This window comes from Homarus americanus, unplaced genomic scaffold (genome assembly GCF_018991925.1).
Source record: "Homarus americanus isolate GMGI-L3 unplaced genomic scaffold, GMGI_Hamer_2.0 scaffold52806, whole genome shotgun sequence".
NCBI classification, from domain to species: Eukaryota; Metazoa; Arthropoda; class Malacostraca; order Decapoda; family Nephropidae; genus Homarus; species Homarus americanus.
In genome coordinates, this window is record NW_024720773.1 from 8,339,093 (window position 1) to 8,351,862 (window position 12,770).

Sequence of the window (12,770 nt, forward strand, 5' to 3'; positions counted from 1 at the left end):
ACCTCCCTTCCTGATGTGTGAGCTCCCTCCCTTCCTTCCTTCCTTCCTTCCCTCTCTTCCCCTCTTGTTTCCTCTCTTCCTTCCTTCCTCCTTTCACTTCTCTCTTCTTTACTTACTCCCTCACTCCCTCCCTCCCTCCCTCCCCTCCTTCCCCTCTCCCTCCCTTACTTCCTCCCCTTGCCCCTCTCTTCATCCACTTCCTTCTTCCACTTCCCCTTACTTTTCCTTCCTTCCTCCCTTCAGCCCTTCATTCCCATCCTTGCCCTTCCTCCCTTCTTCCTTCATTCCTCTCTCTCCTCCTTTCACCCTCCATCCCTCCCTCCTCCCCCCTCCCTCCTTCCTTCCTTCCCTCCCTCCCTCCTTCCTTCCCTCCCTCCCTCATCTTCATCTATTTTTTCTCAAAATTTCCTTCATTCTTAGAGAGTTATTAAGATCTAAATAGAGATTGAGGTGAGCAAAGGTGAGGACAGTGAAGCAAAATGAGGACAGTGAAGCAAGGGGTGAGGACAGTGAGACAAGGGGAAGACAGTGATGCAAGGGAAGAGAGGTAGAGGCAAGGGGGAAGACAGTGAGGCAAAGGGGGAGACAGTGATGCAAGGGAAGAGAAGAGTGAGACAAGGGAAGAGTGAGACAAGGGGAAGGCAGTGAGACAAGGGAAGGCAGTGAGACAAGGGGAGGCGGTGAGCAGGGGAGGCAGTGAGACAAGGGGAAGGTAGTGAGGCAAAGGGAAAAGAGTGAGGCAAGGGGAAGACAGTGAGGCAAGGGGAAGACAGTAAAGGTTTAACGATAGGTTAGGTTAGATTAGTTTGGGTTATGGTGGCTAATCTTCAGGTGACCCATTAACTGTGGACGAAACCTTGAATAATTATCTCTTTGGTGTGTGTGTGTGTGTGTGTGAATGAGGACACTACAAGTTTACACAGTTCAGGAGTGAATGTACCACCCCCCCCACCCCCCCCACACAGTACAAAATATCGACTTACCGATGAGGATTTCGTCAGGAAGAGCCAAGATCCTGAGGGAGTAGCTGCAGAAAATGAAGACGAAGTTGATGACGGTGAGCCTCATGTTGACTCACTTTCCTCACCTCACTTTCACCTCAATGTCTCTCTCTCTCTCTCCTCTTAGATATCTCTCCTCACTTCACTGTATCCTTGTTTCACCGTTTATTCACCTCACTGTCTTCTTACTTCAGGGTCTCCTTACTTCACTTCACTCTCACTTCATTTACTTCACTACACTTGTTTCCTCTTTTCTTATTTATCTTTTCTTATTTGTTTTTCTCTTCTTTTAACATCGATTTCCTTCCATCTGAAAAGAAATAATAATAATAATAATAATAATAATAATAATAATAATAATAGTAATAGTGGTGGTGGTAGTAGTAGTAGTAGTAGTAGCGGTGGTAGTTGTAATAGTGGTGGTACAGGTAGTATTGGTAATGGTGGTGATAGTAGTAGTAGTAGTAGTGATAACGATGGCAGACGCAGTAGCATTGGTGGTAGTAGTGGTAGTAGGGTAGTAGTGGTAGTGTGGTAGTAAGGGTGGTAGTAGTGGTAGTGTGGTAGTAGGGGTGGTAGTGGGTGGTAGTAGTGGGTGCTGGTAGGGAGCGCCATGCACTTGGTATATATATAGCAACAAGGCGTATTTAGGTACACACACACACACACATACTCACACACACACCTTTTTTTCCTTTCTCACTCCCTCATTCCTTCTCTCCCTCACTCATTCCGTCACACCTCACATCCCTAAACTGAAAAGTACGAGAAATTACCGTCTGTCTGTCTCTCCCTCCCTCACCTCCTTCCCACCTCCAAACACACTTTAAGACAGAATATTTCATCATAAAATCTTCCCTGAATTTACCGTAAGTTCTAGTAAATAAACCGGTTTTTTTGTCTCGTAGTTTAAGTGAGTTTATCTTATGTGTTCCCGCTAAGGTGGAGGAGAATTTACGGGGCATTCATTCTCGACTCATACCTCCGGAATCTTTGTCTGAAAATAGTGTTGGAATGTTTATTTACTTTATCCCGAGTCTTGCTGATGGCTACTTCCGGTATGAATATAATAGTCTTTAGTCTTGCTTTTTTTTCTTTATATTTATTATAATTTTATCTTCCGTTTATTACTTTCTTTTTTTCCGTTTTTTGTGTTTATTTGTTTATTTTTATATATTGATTTATTTTTTAATACGGTGTAAATAACTTAATCTACCTTGACTTAACTTAACCTAACCTAAGTTAATCTAATCTCCAAGTTAGCGTGAGGGTGAATAATCTTCAAGTGAAATAAGCTGTATGGATGAGGAGAGGGTGAGAAGTGGATGAGGGAATGAGTGAGTTGAGGATGGGGGAGTGGATGAGATGAAGGGTGGATGAAGGATGAGTGAGAGGAATGGATGAGGTAAAAACGTCACTAATTACGGTAAAGTCTCAGTGCTACATGACGCCATTAAAGCCTGTAGCCCCCGTCACCACCCCTTATATCGTAGCTTAAATAAACCAGTTAATTGGGAACACATGAGGAAGGTGCTTAAAAGAGTCCCCCCTACCCCTCCCCACTTCTTAGACCTTAAAGAAAACGGGATCATTTTAAGGGGGAACTTTAACATACGAAGCTTTGGTGAACTTAATCTGGTACCTTATGAAGATCAAATTAGGTAAAAAAAAATTAAAATCTATTATAAGGAGCTTTTAGAATGAGTGTGTTTCGGTGGGGGGGGGAGGGTATCGTAGCTAGGTGTGAAGGTTTAGATGTGGTGGTGTGGTGGTGTGGTTGATGTGTTGGACTCTTGGCGGGGCGCTGCTTACCTCCCTATACCTATCCCTCTGGCTCTCACCCAGCATGTCTCTCTCGCTCTCTCTCTCTCATCTCCTACAACAGGCCATCATTCCTAACATTTCCTTTCTCCCACAACTCCCTGCTACCTCCTCCCTCCCTTCCTTTCCTCCCTCCCTCCCTCCCTTCTTACCTCCCTCATTCATACACCCGACCCCCCACCTCCTCTCCCTGACAACCTGACCCAACATATCTTCTGGCCAGCTGAAAAACATCGCTCCGTCCCTCACCCGCTGGGCTGATAACATCTAGCGGAACTTGTGATTTTTGAAAAATTTTGGGAAAATTTGGGAAAAATTTGGGAAAAATTTTTGAAAATTTTGGAAAATTTTAGGGAAATTTTTGAAAAATCTAGGGAAATTTTTGGAAAATCTGGGGTCCCTCACCCGCTGGGCTGATAACATCTAGCGGAACTTGTGATGCTCTCTCTCTCTCTCTCTAAACACTCACTTCAAATAAGGACACGATCATAAACTGTAGTGATACTTAAAGTGTAAATGAACCGGATAAGTAGTGACAGATACATTACTTACTTACAATTTACTTAAGACACCGCCTTTGTGTTAGTGTCACCGCCCTGGGAATTATTCTACCCCACCCCTCCCTCCTCCTCGTGTCTGTATATTTAATTCTCTCTCTGTGTGTTTCTGAGTTATAATGTGTGAAAATGTGTCTTAGTGAATCGTCTTGGTAAAATAGAGATTTGATTATGTGGTGTGTGTGTGTGTGTGTCGAGATATTTATTACCATTATCCTTATCTTTTCCTTTTGTTGTCTATTCTTTCTTTGCATCAATTTCTCTTACTATTTCCTCACCTCTCTCTCAATTTCTCTTACTATTTCCTCACCTCTCTCTCAATTTCTCTTACTATTTCTTCACCTCTCTCTCAATTTCTCTTACTATTTCCTCACCTCTCTCTCAATTTCTCTTAATATTTCCTCACCTCTCTCTCAATTTCTCTTACTATTTCCTCACCTCTCTCAATTTCTCTTACTATTTCCTCACCTCTCTCAATTTCTCTTACTATTTCCTCACCTCTCTCAATTTCTCTTACTATTTCCTCACCTCTCTCTAATTCTCTTACTATTTCCTCACCTCTCTCTCAATTCTCTTACTATTTCCCTCACCTCTCTCAATTCTCTTACTATTTCCCCACCTCTCTCTCAATTTCTCTTACTATTTCCCTCACCCTCTCTCTCAATTTCTCTTACTATTTCTCTTTCTCACCTTCAATTTCTTCTTATTATTTCTCACCTCTCTCTCAATTCTCTTACTATTTCTTCACCTCTCTCTCAATTCTTCTTATTTATTTCTTCACCTCTCTCTCTCAATTTCTCATTATTTCTCACCTCTCTCAATTCTCTTCTCTGTTTTACCTTACATCACTTTCTATTTCCTCAAGTTTACGTATATCTTAATCATCACACAAAAAGATAACATCGAATAAAGACGATAAACAGATTTAAAGTAGAATCCATGATAGTGTAGTGAGGTGGGGCGGGCGGGCCTAGCTAGGTCGTCACTCGGTACACACACTCAAGTACCACTTCTCCGCCTTCAATTGTTTACCTTTTGGTCCACTAATGGCGCGTCACGACACTAAACCCAACGTCTTATGTTATCTCCCGATGAAGAGCAGGCACGGGGGTGGGGGGTAGGGAGTACAGGGATGGGATGGATGCACGGGGAGTGGGGGGTGGGGGTACAGGGATGGGATGGATGCACGGGGAGTGGGGGTAGGGGGACAGGGATGGGATGGATGCACGGGGAGTGGGGAGGACGGATGGATTGAACGGGGAGTGGGGGTAGGGGGGCACAGGATGGGATGGATGCACGGGGAGTGGGGGTAGGGGCACAGGATGGGATGGATGCACGGGGAGTGTAGGGGGTACAGGATGGATGGACACGAGGTAGGGACAGGATGGGATGGATGCACGGGGAGTAGGGGGTACAGGGGATGATGGATGCAACGGGGAGGGGAAGTAGGATGGGATGGATGCATCGGAGTGGGGGTACAGGGATGGGATGGATGCACGAGGTAGGAGTAGATGGATGGGATGGATGCACGGGGAGTGGGGGTAGGGGTGATGGGATGTACGCGGAGTGTGGGGTTACAGGATGGGATGGATGCAGAGTGGGGGTAGGGTACAGGATGGGATGGATGCACGGGGAGGGTGGGGGACAGGATGGGATGGATGCACGGGAGTGGGGGTGGGGGACAGATGGGATGGATGCAATATAAGTGGGGCAAGAGGATTGGATGGATGGGAGTGTGGGTACAGGATGGGATGGATGCACGGGGAGGGGAACAGGGGATGGATGGATTCACGTGAGGAGAGTGGTACAGGGGAGGGAGGATCAGAGTGGGTGCAGATGGGATGGATGACGCAGAGTGGGGTAGGGGGATGGGATGGATGCACTTAGGTATGGGGTAGGGGAATAGGGATGATGATGCACAGTATGGGTATTAGGGCTGGGATGGAGACATAGGAAGTGGGTAGATGCACAGGAAGTGGGTAGGTGCAGAAGAACACCATTGACAACACCAGCAGAAGTTAAAAAACATTTTACAGGAGTTAAACACCATTGACAACACCAGCAGAAGTTAAAACAGCATTAACAACACCAGCAGAAGTTAAAACAGCATTGACAACACCAGCAGAAGTTAAAACAGCATTGACAACACCTACGGGAGTAAAACACTGAAAACCAGCAGGAGTTAAACAGCATTGACAACACCTGCAGTTAAAACAGCATTGACAACACCAGCAGAAGTTAAAACAGCATTAACAACACCAGCAGAAGTTAAAACAGCATTGACAACACCAGCAGAAGTTAAACAGCATTGACAACACCTACAGGAGTTAAAACACCATTGAAAACACCAGAGTTAAAACAGCATTGACAACACCTGCAGGATAAAACAGCATTGACAACACCAGCAGGAGTTAAAACAGCATTGACAACACCTACAGGAGTTAAAACAGCATTGACAACACCAGCAGGAATTAAAACAGCATTGAAAACACCAGCAGAAGTTAAAACACCATTGACACATCAACAGGAGTAAAACCCCATTGACAACACCAGCAGGCGTTAAAACACCATTGACAACACCAGCAGAAGTTAAAACACTGACAACACCAGCAGAAGGTAAACACAACACCAGCAGAAGTTAAAACACCATTGACAACACCAGCAGAAGAAACACCATTGACAACACCAGCAGGAAAACACCATTGACAACACCAGCAGAAGTTAAAACACCATTGACAACACCAGCAGAAGTTAAAACACCATTGACAACACCCAGCAGGAGTTAAAACACCATTGACAACACCAGCAGGAGTTAAAACACCATTGACAACACCAGCAGGAGTTAAAACACCATTGACAACACCAGCAGGAGTTAAAACACCATTGACAACACCTACAGGAGTTAAAACACCATTGACAACACCAGCAGGAGTTAAAACACCATTGACAACACCAGCAGGAGGTGCACTAAGTAACAGAGTGGTACAGCAGCTGACGAGGAAGTCGCCGAGCGTCCACCATATTCAGCGTCCCTATGAGTTACGACCTCGACTCTCTCTCTCTCTCTCTCGTTTTTCTATTTCTTCTTCTTCTTCTTCTTCACGTCTTTGTCTCATAACCACACTTATACCTCTTTCCTTTTCAATTCTCCCTATCCCTTCTTTTTCTTTCTGTCTATCCTTCCTTTTTTCATTTATTCCTTCCTTCTCCCTTAATTTACGGAACAGATGACAGAGCCACTGAAGAAGAGACGGGTACAGAGAGACAAAGTGAACTATGTGACCTACCTGAAGAAGGTCACGGCGTACTGAACAGGCGGCAACACCTATGGGCATATGGTTCCGGAGGGGTCAGTAGGGTGTTAATAAAGTGCCTGTAGGAGCCAGTAGGAGCCAGCGGGAGCCAGCAGGAGACTGTAGAAGAGGTGACCAGAACGGAAGAGCCCTCCCTCCTGACGACAGTGAGATAAAGGGGAGAGGGGGATTGAGAAGCCAAGTGTGTGTCTCTCTCACTCGTCACACAGCCACACCAGAACTGAGGGTATGGCGCGGTGCCTACCAATACCTAGATGCCAAGTAAACCCCTACCCTCACCTTTTCTCCCCACCTCTTTCCTCCCCTTCCTTCCTCTCCCTCCCCATAAAATCCCTGTCCTCCTACCATCTCCCCTCCTCCCCCCCACCCCTATTATACTGTGGAAGAAGAAGAAGAAATAAAAACAGCAACAATATGAAAGTTATAAAAAAACAGTTAAATAAATATAAATAGAGTTTTATTATATATTAGATTACATTAAATAATCATCTCTTCCTTGTGTTAGCCTGAAGTTATGTTATCACTCGGCTTCAACAACTAGAGTGTATACGTAACTCAAGCGGTCTTAGGTGTTGGAGGAGTACAATGGCGTCAGGAAACATTATGATTCGAATCACTTCATGAACGAAGCCCAGAAGATGGAGTCATGGAACTGTGAATCCAGTTTGTCGGAGTCTTTATCAAGGTAAACCAACACGAATATATTTGTCTTGGTAATGTTACGAGTTGGGGATTTAGAATATAGTTAAAAGTCTACCCAGATCCCAACAGGCAACAACAATAAAAAAACAAAGACAATCGGACTATAAAAGGGTAGACAAAGGATGCGAGTTTTTGTTGTGTATAATAAAGTACCATAAATTCCTTAACAAAATATTCAGCTATCTATAATTTACCCTTAACCATACTTAACCTAAACATTAACAGTATATACATATTTATACAACATACAATAATTTGAAGCAAGGTGGAGGTGGGAGAGGCAATACAAGATTACAAATACTTAAGTGAGGAGCTGAGATGGCTGACGAGTAAGGCTGAGTATTGAAGACGGTGGTAGGTAGTCACTGTGCCGTAGGTTTCCAGGACAGGTGATCCTGTGGTCACTTCCCAGAGTGAACTGAACTCTCCTCGAACTCGAGCTGACAAAGAAGACTTGGAAGAGGTGACGCAACAACCAGGATATGGAGAAGGGAAACCCGGGAGTGGTAACTAAGACGAGTCATACTCGTGTTTGTCCCTAGATGGCGTTGCTCGTGGTGCTGGGTAGGTAGGTCATGACAATTGGTGGCGGGGTTCGTAGTGCTGGGTAGGTAGGTCATGACAATTGGTGGCGGGGTTCGTAGGTAGGTAGGTCATGACAATTGGGGCGGGGTTCGTAGTGCTGGGTAGGTAGGTCATGACAATTGGTGGCGGGGTTCGTAGGTGCAGGTAGGTCATGACAATTGGTGGCGGGGTTCGTAGTGCTGTAGGTAGGTCATGACAATTGGTGGCGTGGTTCGTAGTGTTGGGCAGGTAGGTCATGACAATTGGTGGCGGGGTTCGTAACAGTAAACACAACTCTGTGTTATTGTTGGTGATCCACAAGTTGTAGTATTTCTTCCCTGACGTAAATTATCGCCTGCTACGAGTGATGCTTCAGTTTATTGTGAGTGAGTGAGACGCCTCGAAGCTTCAGTAAACTTGAGAATGAGAGCGGTGAGGCAGGTGTGGGTCGCTGGCTCACTACACACCTGACGGCTGTTGAGGGAAATTTTGTACTCGTTAGATCTCCCCCTCCACACACCTCACGAAGCACTTCTCCCCACCAAACCACCCACACAAAGCCCTGCCCCCCCCCCCACACACACACGCCACAAAGCACTAGGTGTTGGAGTATATATATAATGATTTTTTGGCCTGTTATACACTTATAATCGTAAGTGTGTGGACGTTATCACTCGGTTAATATTTTGTCTAACATTGTAAAGTGAAGTGCTACAGTCCACCAATGGGGTAGACTGCTGGTGGTTACGTCACTGCTTTTTCCACCAATGAGATGCCTCAGGTGACATTAGCCCACTTACTCACTCTACAGAGAACATGTAACACTAGTAACGAGGAAGTTGTAAAGCTGTAATAACTACAGGTACTTGTAATAAATTGTTATCAAGCATTTTGTGTTTGTGCCAGGAAGAGTAAAATATTACCAGGTGATGAAACTAATGTACATAACGTTGTTGACCTAAGATAAGTGATGGTGGTTCCCTTAACTTGTTTGTTATTTACTTTTTCTGGCTGTTAGTCACTGCTTGTTGGTCAACATGTTGGCTGGATAGGTCACCGTGCTGGGGGAGTTATGGCTTGTAGGTCAACATGTTGGCTGCAGGTCAGGTCAAGGTCACCGTGCTGGTGGGGTTACTGCTTGTTGTAGGTCAACATGTTGGCTGGAGGGGTCACTGCTTATTGTAGGGCAACATGTTGGCTGGAAGTCGGCTCAAGGTCACCGTGCTGGGGGAAGGTCACTGCTTGTTGTAGGTCAACATGTTGGCTGGAGGGGTCACTGCTTATTGTAGGGCAACATGTTGGCTGGAAGTCAACTCAGTCACCGTGCTGGGGGGAGGTCACTGCTTGTTGTAGGTCAACATGTTGGCTGGAGGTCAGGTCAAGGCCATAGTGCTGGGGTGTCCAGTAGAGCTGGGTACATTTGGGTCGGACTAATTACCCAAATGTACCCAAACGTAGCCGCAATGAAGTCAATATTGGTCCTACATGAATAAATCGGTCGATTTATTCATGTAGGACCATTCACTTACCTGTCAAGAGAAAATAAATGGATAAAGTTAATAAAGTAACTACAATTCCCGTTAACTTTATAAATTTAACTTAGTGGTTTATAAAAGTTGCAGTCTTACATACCAGTTAAAAACCAACAAGAAAATGGTTAAAAAATATACTAAAAGAAATTCTTACTTTACAACAAACGATTGAGTGAAAAGTACAAATTAACGAACTCATTAACTTTATATCAACTAAATTAGTCTATAATGATATTAAGATAACCCACAAACCCATTTCTCTGGGACAAACTTTCACTATAGAAGTTATTAATTATCTTAACACTTCAGTTTATTATCAGCAACGAAATATTGAAGTAGTAATTCAAATACTATACTATACTGTTAAGATCAAGGTGTCTCAGCTGGTGCAAGAACCGACAGCTGGTCCCTCTCTCAGCTGGTACAAGAACTCTGAGGCAATTGATAATTAATTAGCAACCACCTAGGCAGCCGTCATCTATCCACCACACTGTCAGCCATCCTCCACTCTCGAGGCTCGTCCCATCATCACTACTGCAATAAAAAAGACATAACGAGTCCTGACGCCATGCATTAAACAAAATCCACCAATTATTATATACTGAACTTAATACAATCCACCTGCCGTTAAACAAATTCCTAGTTTTTGTGTTTCCGTTAGAAGTGAACCTTGAGGGGACATTTGGGGTCAAGTCTGGATGAACGAAGAAAAACAGGATAATATTTGTTGATATTTAGACTTTACTGAACGCCTTTGGCAAGATCCGTCAAGTTTTGAAAATGATCTGTTGTGGCTAATGTAAGGACCGGTGTTAATGAGCCATTTACTGTGGTACACTACACGCCACTTAGTACAAGGGGAGGTACACTACGCAGCAGCTAACTTTGATTACAACAGTTTATTTAAACTGACGTAAACCAGTAATGGGCGGATCCAGGGGGGTGGGAGTCCGGACCCCCCTTTTCGTCAGAAAATTCCAATACTTTTTCTTTAATGCAGTATTGTACTCAGGCATTTTGTATAGTAAAAAGTAATTACTGTTGACCTCACAATATCTCCTAATATCAAGTGCACATGGCTTCAAAATGGCCATGATATTGGCAAATTAAAAAACAAAATATTCTGGGCGAAGTGGGAGGCTTACATCGCCCCCAAAAAATCAATTAGGTGGGATCTTTTTGCTCGCAATGTTCCCCCACCCAAAACTTATTGGAGCCCCCTTTTTTATTTTCCTGGATCCGCCCCTGGAACACTAATGAGTCTTGTGTGTCACCTTACCTGTCAGCCAGCAGTATACTGTACGTCAGCACCCAGCAGCGTACAGTAGATATTTTTTGGTAAGCCGTCATCAACAATATCCATCAGCCGTCAGCTTGCAGCAGCCACCAGCAGCAGCAGTACCCGTCAGCAGTAGTAGTAGTAGTGACCAACAGTCGTACCAGTCAACCGTGAACACCCAGCAGCAGCAGACACAAACTAAAGCAGACTGGCGTGTGTCTGCTCCAACTTAACCTGTGTGAGGCTTGAAGACATGTGACTGAAGCCTGCCTCAGTAGTGAAGTCATCAGTGGGCGGGGTTAATAAACGATCTGTTTGACACTATCAATCGGTTGTTGGTCTGTTGTAGTGATAATAAAACTATTATATTCTTGGTTTATGGAAAATTCTCTATCAGGTTTATTTTCTTCAACATCTTAACTCACACGTTTGTTTTGATATAAAGAAGGTGAAAATTAGACACCCTAGCTTAAGATTAACCACTGAACAGAAGTGCTGCACTAACGAGCCGATCAGTGGTGAAGAGGAAAAAGAAAAAAAAAAAAATAAGTTGAGGCAGTACTGTGTAGGTATACAACAATGGTAAACAGTGAGGCAACTCGAATAAGGATAAACGACAAAGACATCAGATGCTTGTGTACAGACAGTGTTGATCAAACAAGGATAAACCAAGAAAGACTGAAGCCTTTTATTTCCCTTGTATTAACAGTATATGTGTAAACGTGTAATATGGTAGGTGCAGTATATTAGGATAGTGATTCCTCCAAAAGTCGTTAAGGCCAATTTTATTATTTTTTCACGTGACAATTTCTGAAACAACGGCTTGCAATTCCCGTAGACCTTGTAAAAACGGAACCAGAGAAAACGACGACTTTTGGAGGAGTAACTATCAATACTGTACCTCCCATACTAGAAGTTTACACACATATACTGTACATACTGTTAATACAATTGTAGCGATGGAAAATTTAACGAAACTTTTTTGGGTATTGTACATAAACAGTGCAGATATATAAGCAATGCATTGTACAGTATACTTAGTGCAGCTATTAAACGGTATATACATACAGTTCTGGTACAAAAATAAAGTACCTATCCAGTGCAGGTATAAAAACGATGTATAGTAGTACTTAGTGCAAGTATACAATGTACATAGACTGGTGCCAGCACTACGGCCCCTCAGTTATCCAGAAATATTAGAGTGCCTGCAACTGCCTAGCTTACACTACAGATGGGCAAGGGACGACCTAATTGAAGTGCATAAACATCTCAGGGGGCACTACTCAGTCGAGTGTCCATACCTGGAGCTGGCAGACGCCCTCCCCACAAGGGGTCACAGCTCAAGGTTGAAGAAGCCACAAGTCCAGAAAACTGTGAGGGCAAATTTTTTCAGAGTGAGAGTTGTGAACTCTCGGAACAATCTGCCAGAGTGTTGTGACGGCACCGAGTGTGAGCTCTTTCAAGACCAGACTTGACCAACACTGGAGCAGGTACAGATACATTCAGGAGCCAGTGCGTAACAGACATGACCGACCGTCCATGCGACTAACCTAATAATGAGCTAAGGTAACCAAATCTAACCTAGCTTCCATTTACCATAAGGGTATTTCATCATCATGTGAAATAAGCTGGGGCCCCTAATATTCTTGAGATCCCATTAAAACCTTGGTGGCAGGTGTTGATGTACTGTACTGCCTCAGATGGGGATGAACGTAAGACACTAGCAGCCTCCTGAGGCAGTATAGTGAGGTATCAGTGTGTGTTAGATCTACCCAGTATATACTGGGTACAAAATAACTTTCTGAAGACCAGTTAAGACTGGATGTTAGTGGCAAATTAGAATCAAAGGTCACGGGAAGCTGTCTAAAAATGTGCACGTCAGGTAAACACACCCACCTAGTACAGTGCAGTATATGTAAACATGACATGATAAAAAATAACCTGGCTAAATAAAAGAATTTTAAATTTAATTAATATTTTTTATTATACAGTATAACAAT

The 12,770-nt window shown here is 43.8% G+C and overlaps 1 protein-coding gene across 2 annotated transcripts in view; it reads right to left on the reverse strand.

Annotated features, from left to right (window-relative positions):
- LOC121861005 (glutamate receptor ionotropic, kainate 2-like) overlaps nucleotides 1–6,901 on the reverse strand; it is a 38,035-nt gene extending 31,134 nt beyond the window's left edge. For both annotated transcript variants that reach the window (XM_042358451.1, XM_042358450.1), the window contains exons 1-2: nucleotides 6,667–6,901; nucleotides 984–1,311 (exon numbers count right to left, since the gene is read on the reverse strand). In XM_042358451.1, coding sequence (XP_042214385.1) covers nucleotides 984–1,068 — 85 coding nt within the window. In that variant the 5' untranslated portion in view covers nucleotides 1,069–1,311; nucleotides 6,667–6,901. The remainder of the gene's footprint in view (nucleotides 1–983; nucleotides 1,312–6,666) is intronic.
- Nucleotides 6,902–12,770: the final 5,869 nt, after the last annotated feature.